This window comes from Bos indicus, chromosome 18 (genome assembly GCF_029378745.1).
Source record: "Bos indicus isolate NIAB-ARS_2022 breed Sahiwal x Tharparkar chromosome 18, NIAB-ARS_B.indTharparkar_mat_pri_1.0, whole genome shotgun sequence".
In the NCBI taxonomy this organism is placed as follows: domain Eukaryota; kingdom Metazoa; phylum Chordata; class Mammalia; order Artiodactyla; family Bovidae; genus Bos; species Bos indicus.
The window spans coordinates 47,586,795-47,611,026 of NC_091777.1; the positions used below are offsets into that span (position 1 = coordinate 47,586,795).

Here is a 24,232-nt window from a genome sequence, read left to right on the forward strand (position 1 = left end):
AATCCTTATTGATTATTATAGTCTTCTATTAACTTTTACTACTGGAAACAATGGAAGTAGGAGTTGACCCAGGGGAATCTTTGGGTTCTATCCATGTTCCATTTGGAAATTTCAAATCTGTCTTTCCCTTCAGACCCAGGATCAACCAGCCTGGCAAACACCAACCGACACCCTTCTTCCTTTCCCACCCCTGCCTTTGGTCTGTTTTCCAGGGTCATGAGGAGCTCTAAATAGCCAAGTTATAGTCTTACTTTGGGCTTCCTTGGCGCTCTGTGGTCAAGAATCTGCTTGCCAGTGCAGGAGACATGGGTCTGAACACCGGGTCAAAAAGATCCCCTGGAGAAGGAAATGGCAACCCACTCCAGTATTCTTGCCTGGGAAATCCCATGGACAGAGGACCCTGGTAGGCTACAGTCCATGGGGTTGCAAAAGAGTCAGACACAACTTAGTGATTAAACAATAGCAACAAGTCCCACTTTGCATTGTATTGGAATCACTGTTGTGTCCACAGGTGAAAGTATTTCCTCATGTATTCTCTACATTATCCTTAGACAATGTTTTGATATTAGATCTGACTTTCAGAATATGCTGAGATTTGATTATAATTTATGGTCTGGATATTAGAGCAGGGGAGCATGCAAAAAAATAACACTCTTGCAAGATAACTACATCAGACAAACAGGTACCTCTAATAATGCATCTTGTCTTAAAGTTTAGGTTGTCTGTTAGTAGTATAGTTACATGAACTTTCATGTTTATTGTTTGCATAAATTTTTTGTGCCCTTAAGTTATAGATGTGTTTATAAACACAATATAGTTGCATTTTTTAAATTCAATGTCACTTTGTCTTTTTTTTAAATGTATTTATTTGTAGTGGAAGGAGAACTGCTTTACAGAATTTTGTTTTCTGTCAAACATCAAAGTGATCTTTGTCTTTTAAATAGAGTATTAGATCCAGTTTATTCAGTATAATTACTGATATATTTATCTTTATATCTGCCATCTTAACTTTGTTCTTTTCTGTTTATCTTGCTGATTCTATATTCTTTTTTTCTCTTTGTTTTCTTCATGATTTTAAAAATTATCAGTTTTTTATCTCTATTATTAGAAATTCTATGTACTATTTCTGTACTTTAAGGGCTACTTAAGAAAATAACATGAATACTTCAACCTGTCAAAGTCTAAAACCATTCATACCTGTATTCATTCATGTGACAACAGACCATACATAGAGTACTTTAGATACATTTATCTACCCATATTCCAATGTAGATTATTGCTGTCTTGCATTTTATTATCTTTTTTTAACCTTCTAGACATAACAGTTTTTTATAGTCAACGTTCATCTACATTTGCCCCTGTAATTCCTAAATTGCTTTTCATTCATTCTTGTTTCTCAGCACTACCATCTGGGATCATTTCCCCTATATCTCATTATTATTTTATTTCAGCCATCATTCCACTCTCCTAACTTTCATTGCTGCTGTGAAAAGTCAGCTGTTAGTCTATTGGCTAATATGAATGTAATTTATCTGTTTGCTTTTTTAAAAAAAGACTTTCTCATTGTCTTTGATTTTACACAGTTTTTCCATAATAGATCTAGGTTAGACAATTTGAGTTGGTGGATTAAAGACTGTCATCATCTTTGGAAATTGTTCATTCATTGTTTCTTCTAATTTTGAAATTTAATTGCAACTCCAGTTCTATCTGTTCTTGTTGTTCAGTCCCTCAGTCATGTCCAACTCTTTGGGACCCCATGGACTACAGCACTCCAGGCTCCCTATCCTTCTATCTCCCAGAGTTTGCTCAAGTTCATGTCCATTGACTCTGTGATGTTATCTAACCATCTCATCCTCTGTCGCCCGCTTCTCCTTTTGCCCTCAGTCTTTCCCAGAATCAGAGTCCTTCCCAATGAGTCAGTTGCTGTTCACATCAGGTAGCCAAAGTATTGGAGCTTCAGCATCAGTCCTTCCAGTGAATATTCAAGGTTGATTTCCTTTAGGATTGACTGGTTTGATCTCCTTGCAGTCCAAGGGACTCTCAAGAGTCTTCTCCAGCACCACAGTTCAAAAGCATCAGTTCTTTGATGCTCAGCCTTCTTTATGGTCCAGCTCTCACAACTGTACATGACTACTGGAAAAACCACAGCTTTGACTATAAGGACCTTTGGCAGCAAAGTAATGTCTCTGCTTTTTAATACACTGTTTGGGTTTGTCATAGCTTTCCTTCTAAGGAGCAAGTGTCTTTTAATTTCATGGCCACAGTCACTGTCCGCAGTGATTCTGGAGCTCAAGAAAATAAAATCCGTCACAGCTTCCACTTTTTCCCATTCTATTTGTATAAAGTGATAGGACCGGATGCCATGATCTTAGTTTTTTGAATATTGAGTTTTAAGCTAGCTTTTCCCACTTTCTTCTTTTACGGCTTTCTAGTTCCTCTTCACTTTCTGCCATTAGAGTGGTATCATCTGCATATCTGAGGTTGTTCATATTTCTCCTGGGCCATACTTTGGCCACCTGATGTGAAGAGCTGACTCATTGGAAAAGACCCTGATTTGGGAAAGACTGAGGGCAGGAGAAGGGAACGGCCAAGGATGAGATGGTTAGATGGAATCACCAATTCAATGGACATGAATTTGAGCAAACTCTGGGAGATACTGGAGAACAGGGAAGCCTGGTGTTCTGCAGTTCATGGAGTCACAAAAAGTTGGACATCACTTAGCGACTAAACAACGTACGATATATACATATACACATATATGTTTACACACACACACACACATAATGGCTTTCTGACTCTTATGATTCCATTCTTGTGTTTTTTCCTCAGGGAGGCACTTTCTCCTGGAAAAAAATTTGGGGCTGTCTACTTTGAGAGCTCTCACAGACAGGACTTCATGAGCCCCTTTGGAGCTTCCTTCATAGACCACTTGCACTTCACTCCCGTTGGTGTGGGCAAAGCTGCATCCTGTTTCAGTTTTTGTTGTCAGCTTGGCCACTGTGCTTTCCAGTGAATATCTGCTTTGGTGTTCTCTTGTTTTCATATTGCTTCAGATGTCCGGTTATTTCTCTTGGCTTCCTTCTTCACAGATGCACAGATTCACCATACAGGTATTGCAATGATTTTTTTCCCACTTGCTTTTTAAAAAATATTTATTTATTTATTTTTGGTAGTTTTAGCCTTGAGGAATCTTCATTGCAACTTGTAGGCTTAGTTTCCCCATGGCATGTGAGATCTAGTTCCATGACCAGAGATTGGACCCTGCATTGGAAGTTAAATTGTCAACCACTGTACCACCAAGGAAGTCCCTCCCCACCTGCTCTTTTCGGGGGTTCATGAGGGCACCATCTGTATTAGTTTGCTAGGGCTGTCATAACAAATTACCACAGACTGGGTGGCTTAAGCAACAGAAATTTATTTTCTCACAGTTCTGGTTGCTAATAGGCCAAGATCAAGATGTCAGCAAGTGTTTCCTGCCTCTCTCCTTGGTTTGCAGATGGCCACCTTCTCACTGTGTCCTCACATGGCCTTTTTTGTGCCAGCACCTCCCTAGTGTTTCTCAGAGCACTTTGTACTCAGAATCCATCTGCTCATGGCAACAATGATGATGGAGAATAAGTGTGATATTGTGATTTATAATAAATATATGTTTGGTCTTCTTCCTGTTTCTGGTACAGATCTCTAAAACCGTTGGAATATCCTGTAATGAGGGTGATCAAGACATCTCTTGCTGTGTTAATGAGGTAACTTATGGACTACACCTAAGGCTGGAGGCTGGTTTCCAGAGCCAACCATGTGATTAGAGGGTTGGAACTTTCAGTCCCACAACCCTGACCTCCAGGGAGGGGAGGAGGGCTGGAAGTTGGATCAATCACCAGTGGTCAATGATTTAATCAACCATGCCCATGGAATGAGACTTCCATAAAAACCCAAAAGGATGGGGTTCAGAGAGCTTCCGATTGTGTGAAAATGTAGAGACTCAGGGATAGTAGTGGGCAAGAACATGTGGGAGTTCAGCGACGGTATGTAAACTCTGCCCTTTCCCTATGCCTTGCCCTGTTCATCTCTTCCACCTGGCTGTTCGAGTTATATCATTTTATAATAAACCAGTAATCCAGTAAGTAAAATGTTCCTATGAGTTTTGTTAGCCCCTCTAGTAAGTGAACCAAACCCAGGGAGTGGGTTGCTGGAACCTCCAATCTATAACTAGTTGGTCCAAGGCACAGGTGATAACCTGGACTTGCAACTGGCATCTGAAGTTGGGGGTTTCCCTGGTGGCTCAATGGTTAAGAATCCACCTGCCAATGCAGGAGATTTGGATATGATCTCTGGGTCAGGAAGATCCCCTGGAGAAGGAAATGGGAACCCACTCCAGTATTCTTGCCTAGAAATCTCATGGACAGAGGAGCCTGGTGGACCACAGTCCATGGGGTCACAAAAGAGTCACAGACACAAAGTTGGGGGTGGGGAGGTATAGGACTGAGTCCTTAACCTCTGAAATCTGACACTATCTCCAGGTACACAGAATCAGAATTCAGTCAAATTGCAGACACCCACCTGGTGTCTGAAAACCGCTTGGTGGTGTGGGGAACTCAACCCACACACACTGGAATTGGGAGCAGAACTCCTTAGTAAGCAAATATAAGGTTGGACTGGGCAATCTATACGTAAGGAGTGATCAGTGTCTCCCTCCCTAGACACCTACAGACCTGGGAAGCTCATCTTCTGTTGGGGATTTTTTCCCTGGGACTTGGAAGTGACGAACCTGAAAGAATGACACTCGGACAGTCTCTTGCAAGGACTGACAAGTTTATTTCTGTAGTCAAGCTTTTTTATAGAAGCAGGAACAAAGAGCTTAAAGTATACGGCCAGCAGAGCGCATGTGGAGTTAACACATAATCAGTAAAAACATTTCAAGGACAGCGCGCTCTAAATGACTCATGGGCTTATCCCATAACCTGCTCTCTCAAGTAACATCCCTATTTATTATTAACTCTTGGCGCCGAGCATAACCAAAGGCAGGAGATGTTTTTCTGTCCGCAGTGCAAAGCCGAGTACTTTTCGCCCTTCGCCATTTTCCCAAGGACTTTCTCCTTTTACAGCTATTTTGCACTACGCTTCCCAACAATCTTCCAGTGTCATATCTTTTTGCCTTTTCATACTGTTCATGGAGTTCTCAAAGCAAGAATACCGAAGTGGTTTGCCATCCCCTTCTTCAGTGGACCACATTTTGTCAGAACTCTCCACCATGACCCATCCATCTTGGGTGGTCCTGCATGGTATGGCTTGGCTTATAGTTTCATTGAGTTACACAAGGCTGTGATCCATGTGATCATTTTGGTTAGTTTTCTGTGATTGTGGTTTTCTTTCTGGAGGCCATGGGATTGTAGTTCTTACTTTTTCTGTCTGCCCTCTGATGGATAAGGATAACAAGGAAGCCCGGCGTGCTGTAGTCCATGGGGTCGCAGAGTCAGACACGACTTAGCTACTGAACAACAACTCCCTGGATAAGGACCCAGAAACCACACAGGCTTTAAGCCCTCACCCCAGTAGAAATGCATTTAAGAATGCATACAAGCTGCCAGCATGTCTTTTGTAATTACTCATCCACCCACCTATTGCCCTGCTTTGGAAAACCTATTCCTTGGGTACCTTTTTTCCACCAATGCAAGTGGCACGGTGAGTGTCAAGGCTCTTTAAAGAAGAGAGGCTCTGCTAGCTGGTCACCATCAGGCAAGGCAAACATTAAGCCTAAGGAAAAAAATCAGAGACTGATTTCAAAGAAAACTCAGTATTGCCTGATAAACTGTGTTAAAATATTACCCCACCAATGGCTAGCCTTCATGTCATGAAGATGTGTTCATTTTAACAATGTCACTATCTTCCCTAACTGCAGGTGATAGGTGACATGAGAGAAGGCAATAAAATGAACTTAAAGACACCATACTATACAAAATCCTCATCAAAACCAAATATTGTAAATGTGTTTGAAGCAGAGTTCACAGTCTTGTAAAACAAACTTATTAGCTGGCATCCTCCTATAAAATGGAGCTTTCCTTTTTCACTCCTTTTTCTCTTGCTTATGGATTTTTATATATTTGCTGGGTTATAATTAATTACAGAATTTATTGATGGCACAGGAAAAGAATTATTTCAAGTTACCTTTTAAACACTCTGTGTAAGTGGGATATACTGTAAAATAGGTAATGCTTATTTGCATTTTTCTCCCTAATAAACCTGATTAAATATAAAATAATTTCCCAGAAAAATCCTTCAGTGAAGCTGATGCTCCTTGAAGATGCGACATTTATTTCAGAGTTGAGAAGAATGAGGCTGTTGGTCACATCCAATCATGCAGACAGCCACCTCCTCACAATCCTGCAAGAACATACCAGAAGCACACACACTGACCACATAATCAGGCATGTCGTTTCTCAGACACACATTGAATGACTCACATCCACGGTCTGTAAAGAAGGCCCAAGAGAAACAAATCTATCAAAACCGAGTCACATTACAGACACGTGCACAGAAATGCAACCTCAGGCACTCTCACAGTAAGTCCCACTATCACAGGTCCCCACATTCTTAGTCCCACACCACTCGACACAATTCCAGTCCTAAAATCTTCTTTAAGCCGCATTCCAATCCCCGCAGTCGCTCCATCTGAAATACAAGTCACATTCAATGAAAAAATCGCATCCAGAACTACTCCAAAGATAGATACACAAGCGCGGTCCTCGGTCACAGACCTCCTTGGTTTGCCCCACGGAGATTTCTATTTATGCACGCACATCATCCCCCTTTATTGTGCCAGTCGTTCGTCCCGGCCCAGCTCCAAGCCCTGCCGCGACTTCCTCAGGACAAAGAGCTGAGAACCCCACCCTCGCTGGGTACCAACCGGCTCTCCGGCTCCATCGACATGACACCTCTCACTCAAATCAGCTCACTCACTGAGGCCCCGCCCTCTGGGGCTCCACCGCGCCTGCGCACTCAGTGCGTGCTGCCGGAGCTCCCAACAACCTCTGCGCGCGGCCCGTTAGGCCCCGGGGCTGGGTACTGACCGGAGCTGTCTCGCCCTCTCTTCCACTAGCATCACCGTGAGAGGGGTTCGGCGTCCCAGGTGACCAGTTCTGGCTCAGAACGTTTGTTCCGGCCATCGGTAGGAAAGCCTTTGCGGCCCGGGAATGAGGATAGGGAAGGTAAGCGCTGCAGCACCTCGAAGTGTCTGAAACCCTGCACCTCAAGCCGCGAGTGTGCGTGAGAACCGCGGTGGTATAACGGTGTGCTGATGTTTGTGGGCGTGACTGAACTGGGGTGTGTCATCGGGACTGTGTGCAGTTTTGAGGCCGGAACTAGTAGATTTGCGTTTGTGTGACTTAATCGGGTTCAGAGCCTCTTGTGTGACCGGAGGTTGAGGTGGACTGTGTGACTCCGACCCCAGAGTCACAGCTGAAATTTTCTATCAGCCTTAGAGTAATGGCCCCCCGTCAGATATTTGAGATCCAGAGAAAAGACTCCCAGCGAAAAGGCTTGAACCATCTTGGGGTAAGAATGTTAGAACTGAACGTGCCCCCAGGTTGGCTCCTGGGAGTATCCCCGCCGCACTACATCATCGGGCGGGCGCGCGCGGACACACACGCACACACCCACATACCCCGCCACACTGCATCCTCGGGCGGGCGCGCCCGGACGGACACTCACTCACTGACCCACCCACCTACGCTTTCGCAGACAGGTCCAAACCTTCCAACTGTAGGTTTCAGAACTGCAGAATTCCTCTCTGAAGTTCGATTCCAGTCCAGCACACCCGTTACCCTGGCTTTTCTCTAATCCTCGGAAGGGTTAGTATTTTTACACTTGGCTCAGACGGTAAAGCGTCTGTCTGCAATGCAGGAGACCCGGGTTCGATCCCTGGGTTGGGAAGAGCCCCTGGAGAAGGAAATGGCAACCCACTCCAGTATTTTTGCCTGGAAAATCCCATGGACCGCGGAGCCTGGTAGGCTGCTGTCCATGGGGTCGCAAAGAGTCGGACACGACTGAGCGACTTCACTTCACTCCGGGCATGGTGGGTGGTGGGTGGTGGGGACATATGTGGTCATGGCTTGCCCTATTCATCCTGGATGAGCTGGGCTCTGAAAAAGGCCTGTCTTAAGATTCCCTTCTTCCCCCATCTTGTCAAACTAAGAAAAGGGCTGTGTTGACGAGGAGAAACGAATTGCTGTTGCCCACCCAGAAGTCAAGGTCGAGGCTAGTGGGTGTTTCCTTTTGTTCTGTGAGATGCATTTTTATTTTTTAGGACCTGGGAACATTTGCTTCCTTCTCCTCAGTATGATCTGTACCTTAACTTGATATCCCGTCCCTAGTGCCTGTAGGTGCTCCCCTAGTTACTCAGACTGTAAAGGGTCTGCCTACAATGCAGGAGATCCAGGTTCATTCCCTGGGCCGGGAAGATCCCCTGGAGAAGTGAAAGGCAACCCACTCCAGTATTCTTGCCTGGACAGTCACATGGACAGAGGAGCCTGGCAGGGCTACAGTCCACGGGGTCGCAAAGATCGGACACAGCTGAGTGACTAACACTTTCAGTGCCTGTGTGCATATATCCATGTGGCAGATACTTCCCCTTGTGAGAATTTACACGTTTTAGGATTGTGGAGACATCCATGTTTTCTAATACTGTTACTTAAGAAAAACAACATTCTTAAACCTAGTTCTAAACTTTACTGATACTCTAAGAAAAAGCAGTTGTGAAAAATCTCAAAAAAATTTACTAGTAAGGAAAAAAAGGGTATTCTGGTATTATTAAAGATAATTTATCAAAAAATTTAAATTGTAATGAAAAGTATTAAAGATGATTTTATTTAATAAATAGAATGGACATGTCATGTTTTTCATTTTATTCATTGTATATAATAAGCCATTTTAAGTTCTTTATTATATTAACAGTTAACAACAACCCTATAAGATAGATACTGTTATTATTCTCCAGTTTGTCTGTGAGGAAGCAGAGGCACTGAAAATGAAGTAACATGTCCAAAGCCTCCTTCCTGGTTGATAACTGTCAGAGATTAGATTCGCATCCTGGATCCAGCCAATAAAACCTGTGAGAGTCAGTCACCTCCCAACATTGTACATGTTCTGTTTAGTCTGCTTAATGTACTTGGCAGTTTATCATGGATAACTTTTCTTCATTAATTAATATGAACCAGTATCATTATTATTAATAATTGTATAGTATGCCATCATATAGTGGAACATAATGTATTTAGCTTGTTGACTATTGTTTGGTATTCTTTTTATTATAAATTATTCTTTGAAGAACTTCCTTGCATATATTTCTTTGTGTGTTTCTGAGCTGCCTATTCTATTCCATCAACCTATATGTCTAGTTTTTTTTTGGGGGGGGTGCCAATATTGTTTTGATTACTATTGCTTTGTAATATAGTTTAAAATCAGGAAGCATGATACCTCCAGCTGTGTTTTTTTCTCAAGATTGCTTTGGCTGTTTTGGGGCTTTTGTTGTTCCATGTAGATTTTAGGGTTGTTTGTTCTTATTCCACAGAATAGTCCAGTGGAATTTTGATAAGAAGTTGCATGTAATCTATAGATTATTCTGGGTAGTATGGACATTTTAACAATGTTCTTACAATCTGTGAGCATAGAATATCTTTTTATTTGTGTCATCTTCAGTTTCTTTTACCAGTGTCTTAGAGTTTTTAGTGTATAGGTCTCTAACCTCCATGGTTAAATATATTCCTAGTTATTTTATCTTTTCATAAAATTATAAATGTGATTATTTCTTAGTTTCTCTTTCTTATAGTTCATTATTAGTAGATATACACAATGGATTTTTTAAAAATTTATTTATTTTTGACTGTGCTGGGTCTTCACTGCTGTGTTCAGGCTTTCCCTAGTTGTGGCGAGTGGGGGCTACTCTCTAGTTGTCGTACATGGGCTTACCGCAGTGATTTCTTTTGTTGTGGAACATGGGCATGTGGGCTTTGGTAGTTGTGGCACACAGGCTTAGTTGCCCCATGGCAAGTGCAATCTTCCCAGACCAGGGATTGAACCACCCCTGCATTGGCAGGTGGATTCTTAACCACTGGACCACCAAGGAAGTCTCACAACTGACTTTTATATGTTAATTTTGTAGCCTGCAGCTTTACTGAATTCTTTTATTAGTTCTAGCAGTTTTTGGTAGCGTCTTTAGGATTTTCTATATGTAATATTTTGTTGGCAAATAGAGGTGGTTTTATTCTTCCTTTCCAATTTGGATGCCTTTATTTCATTTCCTTGTGAAAATTCTTGATACATAGATATGCTATTATGTAACTGCTGAGAAAATGAATCCACACCTTTTCACCCTAGGTTGTAAGAAAGAGAATGACAAATGAAGTCATACAGGAAGCAATGTAGATGATTCTGATTGAAAATAGTGATGAGCCCAGTGGATTCTGGAAGTTATTGTTCTGATAGCAGGCAGGCAGGGCTGCCAGTGCAGTAGTTTGTCAATTGGAAAAGACCCTGATGCTGGGAAAGATTGAAGGCGGGAGGAGAAGGGGACGACAGAGGATGAGATGGTTGGATGGCATCACTGACATGATGGACGTGAGTTTTAGTGGGCTCTGGAAGTTGGTGATGGACAGGGAAACCTGGTGTGCTGCAGTCCGTGGGGTTACAAAGTGTTGGATATGACTGAGCGACTGAACTGAACTGAATGGCTGCTAGAGATGATCCTATGAATTTCTCTCTTTGTATCTATTTAAGCAGATTTGTGAAACTTTGGAAGAGATTCTGGTTTAGATGATGTGGTCCCTTGAAATGTACAAGTTGGGATTAGATTTGTCCATACCCCCTCAAATCTCCCTGTGTGTGTGTGTGTGTGTATATATGTGATGGGGAGGTCCAGAGAAGAAAAAGAATGTATTAAATTGAGTCATTTTGAGAGTTCTGAGGCCTATCTTATCTCATGGCCTCCTTTTTCTCCCCTCCCCTTAGCTCTGGCCTCTGTGAACTCTGCTTCTCCAGGGAAGTAAACCGCAAAGAGGACTGACCAGTTCTTGAATTTCTAAACCATGGCCCATGTAAGTTGCGGTTTCTTTCGCCTTGTGGAAATTAAGGTCCTATGAACTTTTATGTATCCTGAAACTTCTTACTTATCAGAGCCCCATCTAAGGACCCATTTCCTCCAAATCCAATGAGAGATGAGGCCAAATAAATAGGACAGTGCCCTTCTTGTGAGTCCTCTTTTTTCCAGTTATTGTTCACGTATTCATAGAACAAATCATTCAGCATCCCTCTTTTTTTAAAGTATTATTTCTTTGGCTGTGCTGGGTCTTAGTTGTAGCACATGAGACCTTTAGTTGCAGCATGTCGGATCTAATTCTCTGAGCAGGGATCAAACCCAGGCCCCCTGCATGGAGCATGGAATCTAAGCTGCTGGACCACGAGGGAAGTCCCTCAGCATCTCTTATATGTGCTCAGTCTTCTGCTAAAAACTGCAATGAAGCAGAAATGAAGTCCCTTTAAGGACATGTTTGGCCATCTCTTTTGAGTAGTTGAGAGAGCATGGGCTGATTTGATTGCTCATAGGAAAACTAAATTTTTCCAAACTTGAGTTTTGTAATTAGGAAAGATTTGCTGTTGGTTGACCTTAGCGCCTAGGGTTTCCCTGATGGCTCAGTGGTAAAGAATCTGCCTGCAATTCAGTCCCTGGGTCAGGAAGATCCCCTTAAGGAGGAAATGGCAACCCACTCCAGTATTCTTATTTGGGAAAATCCCATGGACAGAGGAGTCTGGTGGGCTACAGTCCAAAGGATTGCAGAGTCAGACACAAATGAGCGACTGAGCATGCACATATGACCTCAGCTTCAGTGTATGCTGAGATCTCCTCTTGTTTTGTGTAGCTTTTAGGACTAGGTAGGGTTATGGTTGGGTCTAGTATGCAGAGACATTAAGTATCTTCTCTGGAAATCCCTAAGAGCTGTACATCATTTGTATTAGAACAGGATGAGCTAGTCTAGAATGACATCTTTGTATTTCTGGATTATTGGTATCCAGAATCTACATTATCCTCTAACTTAGGAACATGGAATGCATACAATGAGGGATGGAAAATGACAGAAAAGAAGATCATGCAGGCACATGCAGGCCTCAATTCCCCCTCAGAATTGAGGAGGACCTTAAAAATTTTGCATAGACAAAAATATTGGAGTATATAATAATTAGGTCTCACATATCCATTGCATACAACCAATTTTAAGTTCATGAAAGAATTTGTCATAACTGGGTAAATGCATATGATCTGATTCAATGATGACCTTGGAGGAAATTCTTTAATTGTATTCAGATCCTTTTCTAACTGGAATTACCAGGAAAACTTAAAAAAAAAATCTGTTCTCGGGGCTTCCCTGGTGGTCCATTGGTTAAGAATCTGTCTTGCGACGCAGGGGACACTGGTTTGATCCCTGGTCTTGGAAGAACCCACATGCCGTAGGGCAGCAAAGCCAGTGCACCACAACTACTGAGGCCATGTGCTGTAAAGCCTGTTCTCTGCAACAAGGGAAGCCACCACAAAGAGATGCCCTTGCACTACAACTAGAAAAAGCCCATGTACCATGCTGAAGACCCAGTGTAGCCAAAAATAAATACATAATTTTTTTTAAAAAAGGATAAAACCATCTTTTTTTTTAAAGCAACAATCTGTTCTTTAAGAGGAAAGGGTATAAGAACACATTTCTCGAGAATTTGTGAGGGAGACATAGAACAGGCAGAAGGCTTATATAGAGTATTTCATTTAATTAGAAAAATTTTTTCCTTTCCCATATGTGTTTGGGTAGTTAAGATATGCCAGAGTATATAAAAGGCTTTATCTATAGAAACACAGTTGGTCAGGGACCCATAGGCATTCTGCTGCAGGCACTCTCATTTCCTAACTCAGTGTTACAGGTTTCTAGCCCAAACCTGTTTGCTTGATTGGTTTCCAGCAGTATCTCTTTCATTTTTTTCCCTCTTTCCATCTTAAAACAAATTTTATTTAATTTTAGTTGTATTATATGGTTCGTCATTTCAGGAATCAGTGATGTTCAGTGATGTGTCCATCGACTTCTCTCTGGAAGAGTGGGAATTCCTGAATTTGGAACAGAGGGATTTGTATAGAGATGTAATGTTGGAGAACTACAGCAATTTGGTCTCATTGGGTAAGCTTATCTGCCTTTAGAAATTTAGTCTCTGTTCTCTGTACTATCAGCTTTCTTCTTTGGAAATTTTAGAAGTACTTTTTAAGAAACTACGTATCTGCTCCCTTTTCTCAAGGGAATGGTTTGAGCTTTTTGTTTGGAAATGAGCACGCTCATTAAGCATATTCATCTTCCCCATCCTTCTGGGAATTTCTATAGTTGTTTAGTCACTAAGTCTCTGTCCGACTCTTTGTGACCCCATGGACTGCAGCCCACCAGCCTCCTCTATCCATGGGATTTCCTAGGCAAGAATACTGGAGTGGGTTGCCATTTCCTTCTGCAGGGAATCTTCCTGCCCCAGAGACTGAACCCATGTCTCCTGCACATCTCCTGCTTGACAGGTAATTCTTCACCACTGAGCCACGTGGGAAGCCCCAAATAGCTAGAACTAGTATCTTAGCTTTTCTCTGGCTATCAGAAGAAGATATAATTTTTTAAACAGTAAGTTGTATCAACTGGATTTATTTATAGTTCAGACTTTTTTCTTTTTGTTAATAAACATATTCGCTTCTACCTACTTGTATGACTGAAAGTTAAAAATCCAAGAACATTGCGTTTAATGTTGTATGGATATCCCAAGGAAAAAAAAAGAGTAAATGCCTCAGGAAGCTTCTTTTTCCTCTTATTAAAATAACAGTGATAAATAATAACTAATAGATATACCACTTAGTATATATTCTAGGCAATGTGAACATTCATGTAAGATAGGTACTATAATTATCCCTATTTTATAGGTGAGGAAAATAAAGCATAGAAATAACTTGTCCAAGGTCACACTATGGGGATATGGCAGAGGCAAGATTGAACCAGGACAGTCTCTCAACCACTATTGCTTTCAAGAAAAGGAGTACTTGTGTGAATATAAATTAAAATAAGACCTTTTTCTTTCCTCTGTAAGCTCCATTTCTTATGTAATTTTAACATATTTTTTAATCATCTTATTTTTCTTTGTTCTAAAGGCTTTATCAATTACAATTTGACGTATAGTGTATTAAAAATTTAACCAAGACTGAATGAAAGTAATTTTGAATTTATTATTATTCCATGTCACCTTATATTTCTTTCCTTCTGTCCAGGATGTTTCATTTCTTTTTTTTTTTTTTTTTTTTAGGATGTTTCATTTCTAAACCAGATGTGATTTCCTTATTAGAACAAGGAAAAGAGCCCTGGAAAGTAGTGAGGAAAGGAAGAAGACAATATCCAGGTTAGTAAGCACCAAAAGATCTATGTTGATATATATGTATGAACAACCCAAGGTTTAGGATATTGACCCCCAGCATAGGCAAAAATCTACATATAACTTTTGACTACCCCCGTGGAGAAGGCAATGGCACCCCACTCCAGTACTCTTGCCTGGAAAATCCCACGGGCAGAGAAGCCTGGTAGGCTGCAGTCCATAGGGTCGCTAAGAGTTGGACACGACTGAGCGACTTCACTTTCACTTTTCACTTTCATGTATTGGAGAAGGAAATGGCAACCCACTCTAATGTTCTTGCCTGGAGAATCCCAGGGATGGGGGAGCCTGGTGGGCTGCCGTCTATGGGGTCGCACAGAGTTGGACATGGCTGAAGTGACTTAGCAGCAGCAGCACACTGAACTATTAATAGCTTATTGTTGATCAAAAGCCTTACCAATAAGAGTTGATTAACACATATTTTATATGTTATATATATTATATACTATATTCTTATAAGATTAGCTTGAGAAAAGAAAATATTAAGAAAATAATAAAGGAAAATACATTTACAGTGCTGTACTATATTTATTGATACCAAAGGTTTATGTTGTTTGTTTATAAGATAAATTGTCTGTCAGAACCTACATCAATATTGTCTTATATGATATAAAACACAGTAGGTATTAATGTATTACTAACACTGGACATCTAAAATGAAAAGATAATGTGAAAAAATTAATATTTATTTACAGATATAATAACTCATGCATCAATAATGAAGAAGCAGCAATATGATTGCTTTATGGTAGCCTAGTATAATTGATATGAATGCTTAATAGTGGCCTAGCCTATACAGTAATGAATGAATCAGCATAAAACTTATGGCATATAGTATTACCATCATATTCATAAAATGTATTGAAAACATTTTTTACAAAACCACTTACCTGTGATGATAGGCTGATATATGGTTTCTCTAATTACAAGAGAGAGAAGCACTGTGTACAGTAATGTGATTCTTCGAAAACAAAGTTATAAAACAGTAAGAAAGCTAACACATTAATTTTGTATTAAATATCACTCACCTTATGCCTATGTAAGGATAGCCTATCCACTTCAATACAAGTCTTGTACACAATATTCTACACATATATGTTTGTATATTTATTGAAAAAAGTTCATGTATAAGTGGACCTGTGCAGTTCAAACCCATGTTTTTCAAGGGTCAACTGTATAATAAGGACATAGCTTTAGATGCTGTCAGTAGAGTCAGCCTTAGAGTGACTTAATCTAAGACCTCAGAATGAGAAGGGGTCAGCCATGCAAATAGCCCAAACAGAAGATTTGGGGAAATAGAGCAGACTGAAAAATACACTGAAAGTGGGAATATGTTCTAAGATCTGAAAAGTTGCCTGTGTGTACATGTGTGCTCAGTTGCTTAAGTCATGTCCAGCTCTTTGCAACCCCATGGACTGTAGCTTGTCAGGCTCCTCTGTCCATGGGATTCTCCAGGCAAGAATACTGAAGTGGGTTGTGGCTTCTCCTGGTAGCAGTAAAGAGAACAGTGGTTTGAGGTGATGTATTATAGGTAAGCAGAGGTCTTTTAACAACAAGTTTGATTTCATTCTAAGAATAAAGAGAAATTGTTGAAAAAATTTAAGTGTGAATTTTTAATCTTTCTCCATCAGAATGATCCTGAGGGGAATATTAAATATATTACTGTCTAGGACTGTAGAATCTGATCCATGTGGTTTCTAAATCATAATATTTGTAAAAAAAACTCCCTTGTGATTCTGATTCATGGTCTCAATATGAGAACCACAGATTTAAAATGTTTGCTTAATCACCAATCTTACTTTCCTACATGAACTTTGATTTTACTGGTGTTGCCTTTTGTTTTTTTGGTTTTTTTCCAAATTGTGTAGCTATTTTTAGAATTTCATTGGGTAGTATTTTGGTTGTCTTTTATTTCTACAAGAGAAATTTTACTTCTTTTTTAAAAATATTACCTGCTGCAGTTTATATATTTTTTAAAATTAATTATTTTTTGCTGCGCTAGGTCTTCATTGCTGTGTGGGGGCTTTCTCTAGTTGCAGCAAGTAGGGGGCTGTTCTTCATTGCATTGAGTGGGCTACAATTGTGGTGGCTTCTCTTATTGCAGAGCACAGGCTCTAGGCGCATGGGCTTTAGTAGCTGCAACACACAGGCTCAGTAGTTGCAGCTTGCAGGCCCTAGAGCACAGGCTGAGTAGTTGTGGCACATCAGCTTAGTGGCCCTGTGACTTGCAGGATCTTAGTTCCCAGACCAGTGATTGTACCCATGTCCCCTGCATTGGCAGGTGGATTCTTAACCACTGGACTACCAGGGAAGTCCAGATTTACTTCTTTTCGAAAAAGAAAAACCATGTGTTTGCTCTCTTGTTTTCTTTCAGATTTAGAGACCAACTATGAGATCAAGAAGTTATCTTCAGAAAATGACATTTATGAAATAAACTTATCCCAGTGGAAAATTATGGAAAGAATTAAAAACCATGGCCTTAAGAGCTTCATTTTAAAAAATGATTGGGAGTCCAAAAGAAGATTTGAAGGACAAGAGGAATATTTCAACCAAGTGAAAATCACATCTCAAAAAATGTCCCCTTACCAAAAACACTCATCTCTTTCCTCACGTCAGAGAATTCATTATGTTGAGAAACCCTATGAATGTAAGGAATGTGGGAAGGCCTTTAGAGTCCGCCAACAACTTACATTTCATCACCGAATTCATACTGGTGAGAAACCTTATGAATGTAAGGAATGTGGGATGGCATTTAGACAGACGGCACATCTTACTCGACATCAGAGACTTCATTCTGGTGAAAAACTCTATGAATGTAAGGAATGTGGGGAATCTTTCATGTGTGGCCCAGAACTTAGAGTACATCAGAAAATTCATATTGGTGAGAAACCCTATGTATGTAAAGAATGTGGGAAGGCCTTCAGAGTTCGTGGACAACTTACTCTCCATCAGAGGATTCATACTGGTGAGAAACCGTATGTATGTACAGAATGTGGGAAAGCCTTTAGGCAGTATGCACATCTTACTCGACATCAGAAGCTTAATATTGCTGACAAACTCTATGAATGTAAAGAATGTGGGAAGGCCTTTTTGTGTGGGTCTGGCCTTAGAGTACATCACAAACTTCATACTGGGGAGAAACCCTATGAATGTAAAGAATGTGGGAAGGCCTTTAGAGTACGACAACAACTGACACTCCATCAGAGAATTCATACTGGTGAGAAGCCCTATGAATGTAAGGAATGTGGAAAGACTTTTAGTCGTGGTTATCATCTTATTCTTCATCACAGAATTCATACTGGTGAGAAACCGTATGAATGTAAGGAATGCTGGAAGGCCTTTAGTCGTTACTCACAACTTATTTCACACCAGAGTATTCATATTGGTGTTAAACCCTATGACTGTAAGGAATGCGGGAAGGCCTTTAGACTACTCTCACAACTTACACAACATCAGAGTATTCATATTGGTGAGAAACCCTATAAATGTAAGGAATGTGGGAAGGCCTTTAGATTGCGCCAAAAACTTACTCTACATCAGAGCATTCATACTGGTGAAAAACCTTTTGAATGTAAGGAATGTAGGAAAGCCTTTAGACTTAATTCATCTCTTATTCAACATCTGAGAATTCATTCTGGTGAGAAACCCTATGAATGTAAGGAATGTAAGAAGGCCTTTAGACAACATTCACACCTTACCCATCATCTGAAAATTCATAATGTAAAAATATGAGAATGCTTTGTCAGTCCTGTGTTGTAGAACAGTCTGTGAATGTAGTAATTAGTCCCTTTTGCTTCATTCATGCACCTGACTTGGCATAAGGGGGTTTATATCATTAACAGAATGTGTTAATTTAATGTATTCCACCATCACTCAGATCTGAGAATCTTCCCATTCATTCTACAAACTCATTAATATAACAAATGTGGGGAAGACATTTATCGTCATCTCTAGCCCATCACTTTCCTACTTGTGTTATACTGAACAAGATGCTTAACTGCTCCATACTAGAATTTCTTCATTTGTAAAATTATAATACTGTGGCAGAGGAAAAATTGCTGCAAATTATTTGACACTCCATCTGTCAAGAAGTAAAATCCACATGCTTTCCCTATGAATCTGGGTCAACTGACTGCTTTGAGCAGTAGATAGTAGAAGTACTGCTGTGCTAGTTTCTGGACCCAGATTTTACTGGTAGATTTTACCTCATCTCTTGGAATACTCTCTCAAGTTGAGACCTTAAACTGTTACGTTAAAAAGTCTGGATACTCTGCTGAAGACACCACATGAAGAGGCCCTGAGACTACATAAAGAAGGAGAGGCACTCTGCTGTGCCGTCTTCCAGATATGCCCACGAAAACGCCAGATATTTGAGTAAACAGTTTGGATGCTCCAGACCAGCCATCAGCTGAGTTCCTACTGGTGACCTCAGTTGATGCCATGTAGAACAAAAACAATTGACCAGCTGAGCCCCTACCCAAATTCTTGACCCACACAATCATGAGATACAATGGTTGTTATTTTAATCTACTAAATTTTGTTTTATTATGTTACTGTCTTGAAAATCCATATGAAAGACTATGAGCACAATGAATATAGAAATGCCTTCTATCAACACTCATCAGTTATTGAATATCAGATAACTTATTCATTTTTTAAATATTTTTTATTTATTTGGCTACCCTAGTTCTTAGTTGCAGTATGTGAGCTCTTGTTGTGGCATGTGGGATCTAGTTCCCTAACCAGGGATCAAACCCGGGCCAATTGCATTGTGAGTGTAGAGTCTTAGCCACTCGACCACCAGGCAAGTCCCAACTTATTCTTGCTAAAATACTTGAAAGTAAGTTCTTTTTCAATTTGTTCATAAAAAAGAAGATATTCTAGGGACTCACCTGGTGGTCCAGCGGTTAAGACTCTGCACTTTCACTGTAGGGGAAACAAGTTCCATCTGTAGTCAGGGAACTACATGCTATGTGGCATGGCTGAAAAAAACCAAACAAGCAAAAAAGAGAAGATATTCTACAATCGTATGTTCTCTGTCTCAGTATAAATTTGATTTAAAATTGACGAAGGTTGGATGGACCTAGAGATTATCATACTAAGTGAAGTAAGTCAGACAAAGAAAAACAAATATTGTATCATTTATATGTGGAAACTAAAAATAGTACAAATAAACTTACTTACAAAACAGAAACAGACAGACATAGAAAACAAGCATGGTTATTAAAAGGGAAATGGAGGGATAAATCAGAAGTATGGGATTAACAGATACACACTACCATATATAATAGGTGAACAACAAGGATTTACTGTATAGCAGTGGGAACTGCATTCAATATCTTATAATAACCTATAATGGAAAATAATTTTTAAAAAGTATATATTCACTATATATATGAATATAATACACTATATATATACACATCTGTGTGTGTGTATATATATATATATACATATATATAAAACTGAATCACTGTGCTGTACACCTAAAACTAACACAGTATTATAAATCAACTATACTTCAATTAAATAAAGTATTAAAGGATAAGATAAAAAGAAACTTTGGAAATTAAAAATCACCTCTAAATCCGGTATCACTTTTAAAAAATCCATTGAGGCCTTTTTAAAAAATGCTCAAATTAATATTATCTTCAGCCAGTGGGGATTTCCTCAGCTTGGATCCTGTGTCCTTTTGTTGTGATTGCTATAGCCTTTGCTAGCTTCTTTTTTTTTTTTTCTGATCAAATGCATTGATCAGTTACAGAACACATTAGGGCATTTATTAATAAACAAGGAAAATGGAGCACTTATCTTGCCTTTCCTTTATGAACTATATATTTCCTTTATGGACTAGATAAGACAACCAGAAGTTGGTGAAGGAAAGTTCTTTATTATTAGAAAATTCTAGCTAATAAAGGTCAAAGGAATGATAGATCCAAGCAATCACACTTTTTACTTATGGATCTTGTTGATATCAGTGGGTATGAAAACCATTTGGTGAAAGATTATAGGAAGATTTTAATGGATGGGGCAGAATGACAACCCAGTAATCAATAGTAACATCTCTAAATCAGCATAACTAATTGCTTCTTGATGCAATGCAATGGATGCAATACTACCTGTGGCATATTCTTGTCCAAAATATTGATTCAGAAGTGTAATTTGGTCTCTAAACCTACCAGTTTTCAGGAGACTTGAGAAATAAATGAACAAATTAATGACACAAAACTAACAGCCAAATCCACAATGTGGGAAATTCAACAAAATAAAAGGCCTACTTTCTTAACCAATATATGATAAGACAATAAAAACAATTTTACAAATTAAAAGAGACTTAAGAGATATGTTAATTGAATACAGTGTATGCAATGTATTGAGATGCTTGTATTAAAATGTAGCCAGGATTTGCTTTAATCTGGTATGGTAAGATATGAAGACATGGAAATGATTATCATGAAGGAAGAAGCTTATTGGCAGAGGTTTCTACTAACAGGAAGCACCGCATGCATATAGGACCACATGGAAGAAGCAGCTAGTCCTGTTAGGAGGCAGAAGGCAGGAAAGGGCAGCGCATGACTCAGAAACTTTACTTGAGTTTTCCCAGGAAGGAATGGGTGATGTGATGCCAGGTAGGTACACTGAGCAAGTTTAGGACTAGATAGATTGAATAATTTTGTGGACTCAGAGCTACAGCCGGTGGTCCTTAGTTGTCCAGTACTTGGCTCTGGTGATTCAGAACAGGAAGAATATTGGCTTGGTGTCTGAGAGTTTGCTAAAGGAGATGTTTGGTAAAGGGGTTTCAACTTTGGATTCGTTGGTTTGTATATCAAAGCATGCTCACAGGGGAGCCATTTGTCAAGGAATTTGCTATCTCTAGAAGGGATAGTTGCTCCAAGATCAAGTCTCTAAATGCCAACATTGAGAATACAGAAAATAAGAAAATAAATTCAATACAATCCTGATTCTGACAAGCAAATTAAAAAAAAATTATTGTGAAAAGGTAAACCTAGGATGGGTATTAAATGATTTTTATTCATTTGTTGGGTTTCCCAGGTGGCTCAGTAGTAAATAATCCTCCTGCAATGTAGGAGACACGGGTTCAATCCTTGGGTCAGGAAGATCCACTGGAGAAGGAAATGGCCACCCATTCCAAAATTCTTGTGGAAAATCCCATGCACAGAGGAGCCTAGCAGGCTGCAGTCCATGGGGTTGCAAAAGAGTCAGATATGACTTAGTAACTAAACAACAACAAGAATTCATTTGTTAGACATGATGGCATGGGTTTGGGTGTGTGTACAAATCCTTATGCATTAGAGATCCATACTGAAGTATTCAAAAGTAAAATTATGTCGTGTATGATTTGCTTTTAATACTGAAGAAAAGTGAAAAGTGGAAAGGATAGATGAAATAAGATCAGCAAAGTGTTGCTAATTGTTGAAGCTTGAATAATGGGAACATAGGGTTCATTGTCCTATTCTTACTACCTTTGCATATTTTTAAAAATTTCCATAATAAAGTGTTTGTTTAAGTAGAAAATCTGAAACTTTAAACTATTCATGATAAATGATAATTTGATACCTCCAGGTAAAAATTTGTGGGAAGTCACTAAAACACTACTTGGTAGAAAAATAGTAACCTTGATGCATTTAGAAAACCTGCCTTGAGAATTAGTTCAGCACTCTGTTACCATACCTACTGTGCCTGTCGAGCAGGAAGTTGATAAATGTACTGAAAAAAAAGCATTTAGCTGAATCCAGAAAAAAAATTTTTTTTTGGCCACCCTGCATGGGTTGTGCAATCTTAGTTCCCCCACCAGGGATTAGGATTCCCCTAACCCTAGAAGTCCTAAAACTGGACTGTTGGGGAATTCCCAGAAAACAATTTTTTTTTTAATTAAGGTAAATAGCAGGAAGTAATTCATACAATAAAGGTAAAAATACAATTTTTTAAAAGTATAAATAGAATAAGAAACTAGTAGATTTTATCCAAGAATATTCTCCTTGAAAAGACCATTAATATAGAATCAACAGTTATTATTGAGGGGAAAAAGATGATTCAGTTACAGCTCTATGTATGGGAATTGTGAATAGCTACATATATCAAAGAGATTTAAAAGTTTTTAAGTTCATGAATGTACTATAATATACATATATTTCATTATGTATAAAAATAAGGAGAATGAACTATTTAGAGAAACCTAAATGATCAAAGTTGACTCAAGATCCTATAGAAAACCTGAACAACCTACTTTATATTTTATTTATTTTATATTTTAAACAATTTATAGATTTTGTAACATAGGTTTTATAATGTAAGAGATCTGTAGGCGAGGGAAAATAAATATAGTTATGCTCTTGTTTTTTTAAAAACTAGGGTCAACAGTTTTGCAGGCAAGAAAGTTTTAAAAACATAATCTCTAACAAAATTTTTCAGAATCATTCTACAAGGCAAATATCCCAATAATAAAATTAGATGAGGATAACTCCTAAAAAGCAAAATCTAGACCAGTATCATTTGAGATACATGGATACATTCCAAAAAGAGGTAAGTAAATTGAACTCAGTAGTCTAATAAAACAATTATAAACCATAAAATGGCTTACCAGGAATACCTGGGGCCTGACCTTTTGTGATTTAGTTAGGCATCCAGATTTTAGATTTTCTAACTTGAGCAATGTGACAGTGTTGGGGGAAATGACATGATCCAGCCCCAGTTATCTTTTAGATTGCTTCTCTTCTTTTTGTTGTGTTAGCCGCATTAAGGAATGAAAAACAGGCATTCAATACTTAAAAATTAATACCTTCAACAGGAGAAAATGAGTAGTGCCATAATAAAGAGACTTATTTTACTTTCAGTCAAACTAATGCCACTCTTATATTGACTTGTACCTCTAAGTACATTTTGCTTAAAGTGGGCAGACTGGCTAGATGTCACTGAATAATCATTCATCATTTAGAATAGCAAATCTCTCCTACTCATGATTTCAAAATGCTTTTAATTTGTAGACAGTGCACAGTGTTTACACAAAAATGTAACACAAGTGTTTTAGGTGCTATAATAAAATTAGGTTTTTCTAACAAGTCAGTGTGTTTCTCTCTGGTAACATTTTCTTGTTAACAGAAGTGTTTTGGGCACAGTGTATTAACTCAAAATTTCTTAAAGTATGTTCCACAAAACACTGCTACTTAATGGTTCTTACAGAAAATGATTTTGTGGTCTAATAAGCATGTTGTTCAGTCGCTCAGTCATATCCGACTCTGCAACCCCATGGACTGCAGCATGCCAGGTCTCCCTGTCCTTCACCATCTCCGTGAGCTTGCTCAAACTCATGTCCCTTGAGTCGGTGATGCCATCCAGCCATCTCGTCCTCTGTCGTCCTCTTCTCCTGCCTTTAATCTTTGCCAGCATCCAGGTCTTTTCCAATGAGTCAGCTCTTCGCATCAGGTGGCCAAAGCATGAGAGTGCTGTATTTTGTATTTCTTGAGGGGGAAAAAAATCACATTAAGTGCCTATCAAAAGACTATGAAGTGTTTTATTTTATCTAATGCAATGTATTTCATACTTCAGTATAGAACTCCCATTCCCAATACCTATTGTAGATGTAATTCCACTTTGGCAGATGTTGCCCTCACCAAAAAAGAGAGGCTTCAGGGATGGAAATGTCAGCATTATGGCAGGTGTATGGTTATCTGGTGAGGAAAGCAACTCACAGCATGCTGTCCAAACAGCTGCTTGCTTTATTTTGGATTTAACATGGTGC

The 24,232-nt window shown here is 39.3% G+C and overlaps 1 protein-coding gene across 1 annotated transcript in view; it reads left to right on the plus strand.

The window, feature by feature from the left end:
* Positions 1–23,552, plus strand: part of LOC109572355 (zinc finger protein 420) — a 60,651-nt gene extending 37,099 nt beyond the window's left edge. Inside the window, exons 7-13 of the mRNA XM_070770210.1 lie at positions 2,830–2,944; positions 3,678–3,743; positions 6,818–7,056; positions 7,172–7,202; positions 13,073–13,199; positions 14,350–14,442; positions 16,847–23,552. Coding sequence (XP_070626311.1) covers positions 2,830–2,944; positions 3,678–3,743; positions 6,818–7,056; positions 7,172–7,202; positions 13,073–13,199; positions 14,350–14,442; positions 16,847–18,204 — 2,029 coding nt within the window. The 3' untranslated portion in view covers positions 18,205–23,552. The remainder of the gene's footprint in view (positions 1–2,829; positions 2,945–3,677; positions 3,744–6,817; positions 7,057–7,171; positions 7,203–13,072; positions 13,200–14,349; positions 14,443–16,846) is intronic.
* The last annotated feature ends 680 nt before the right edge of the window (positions 23,553–24,232 follow it).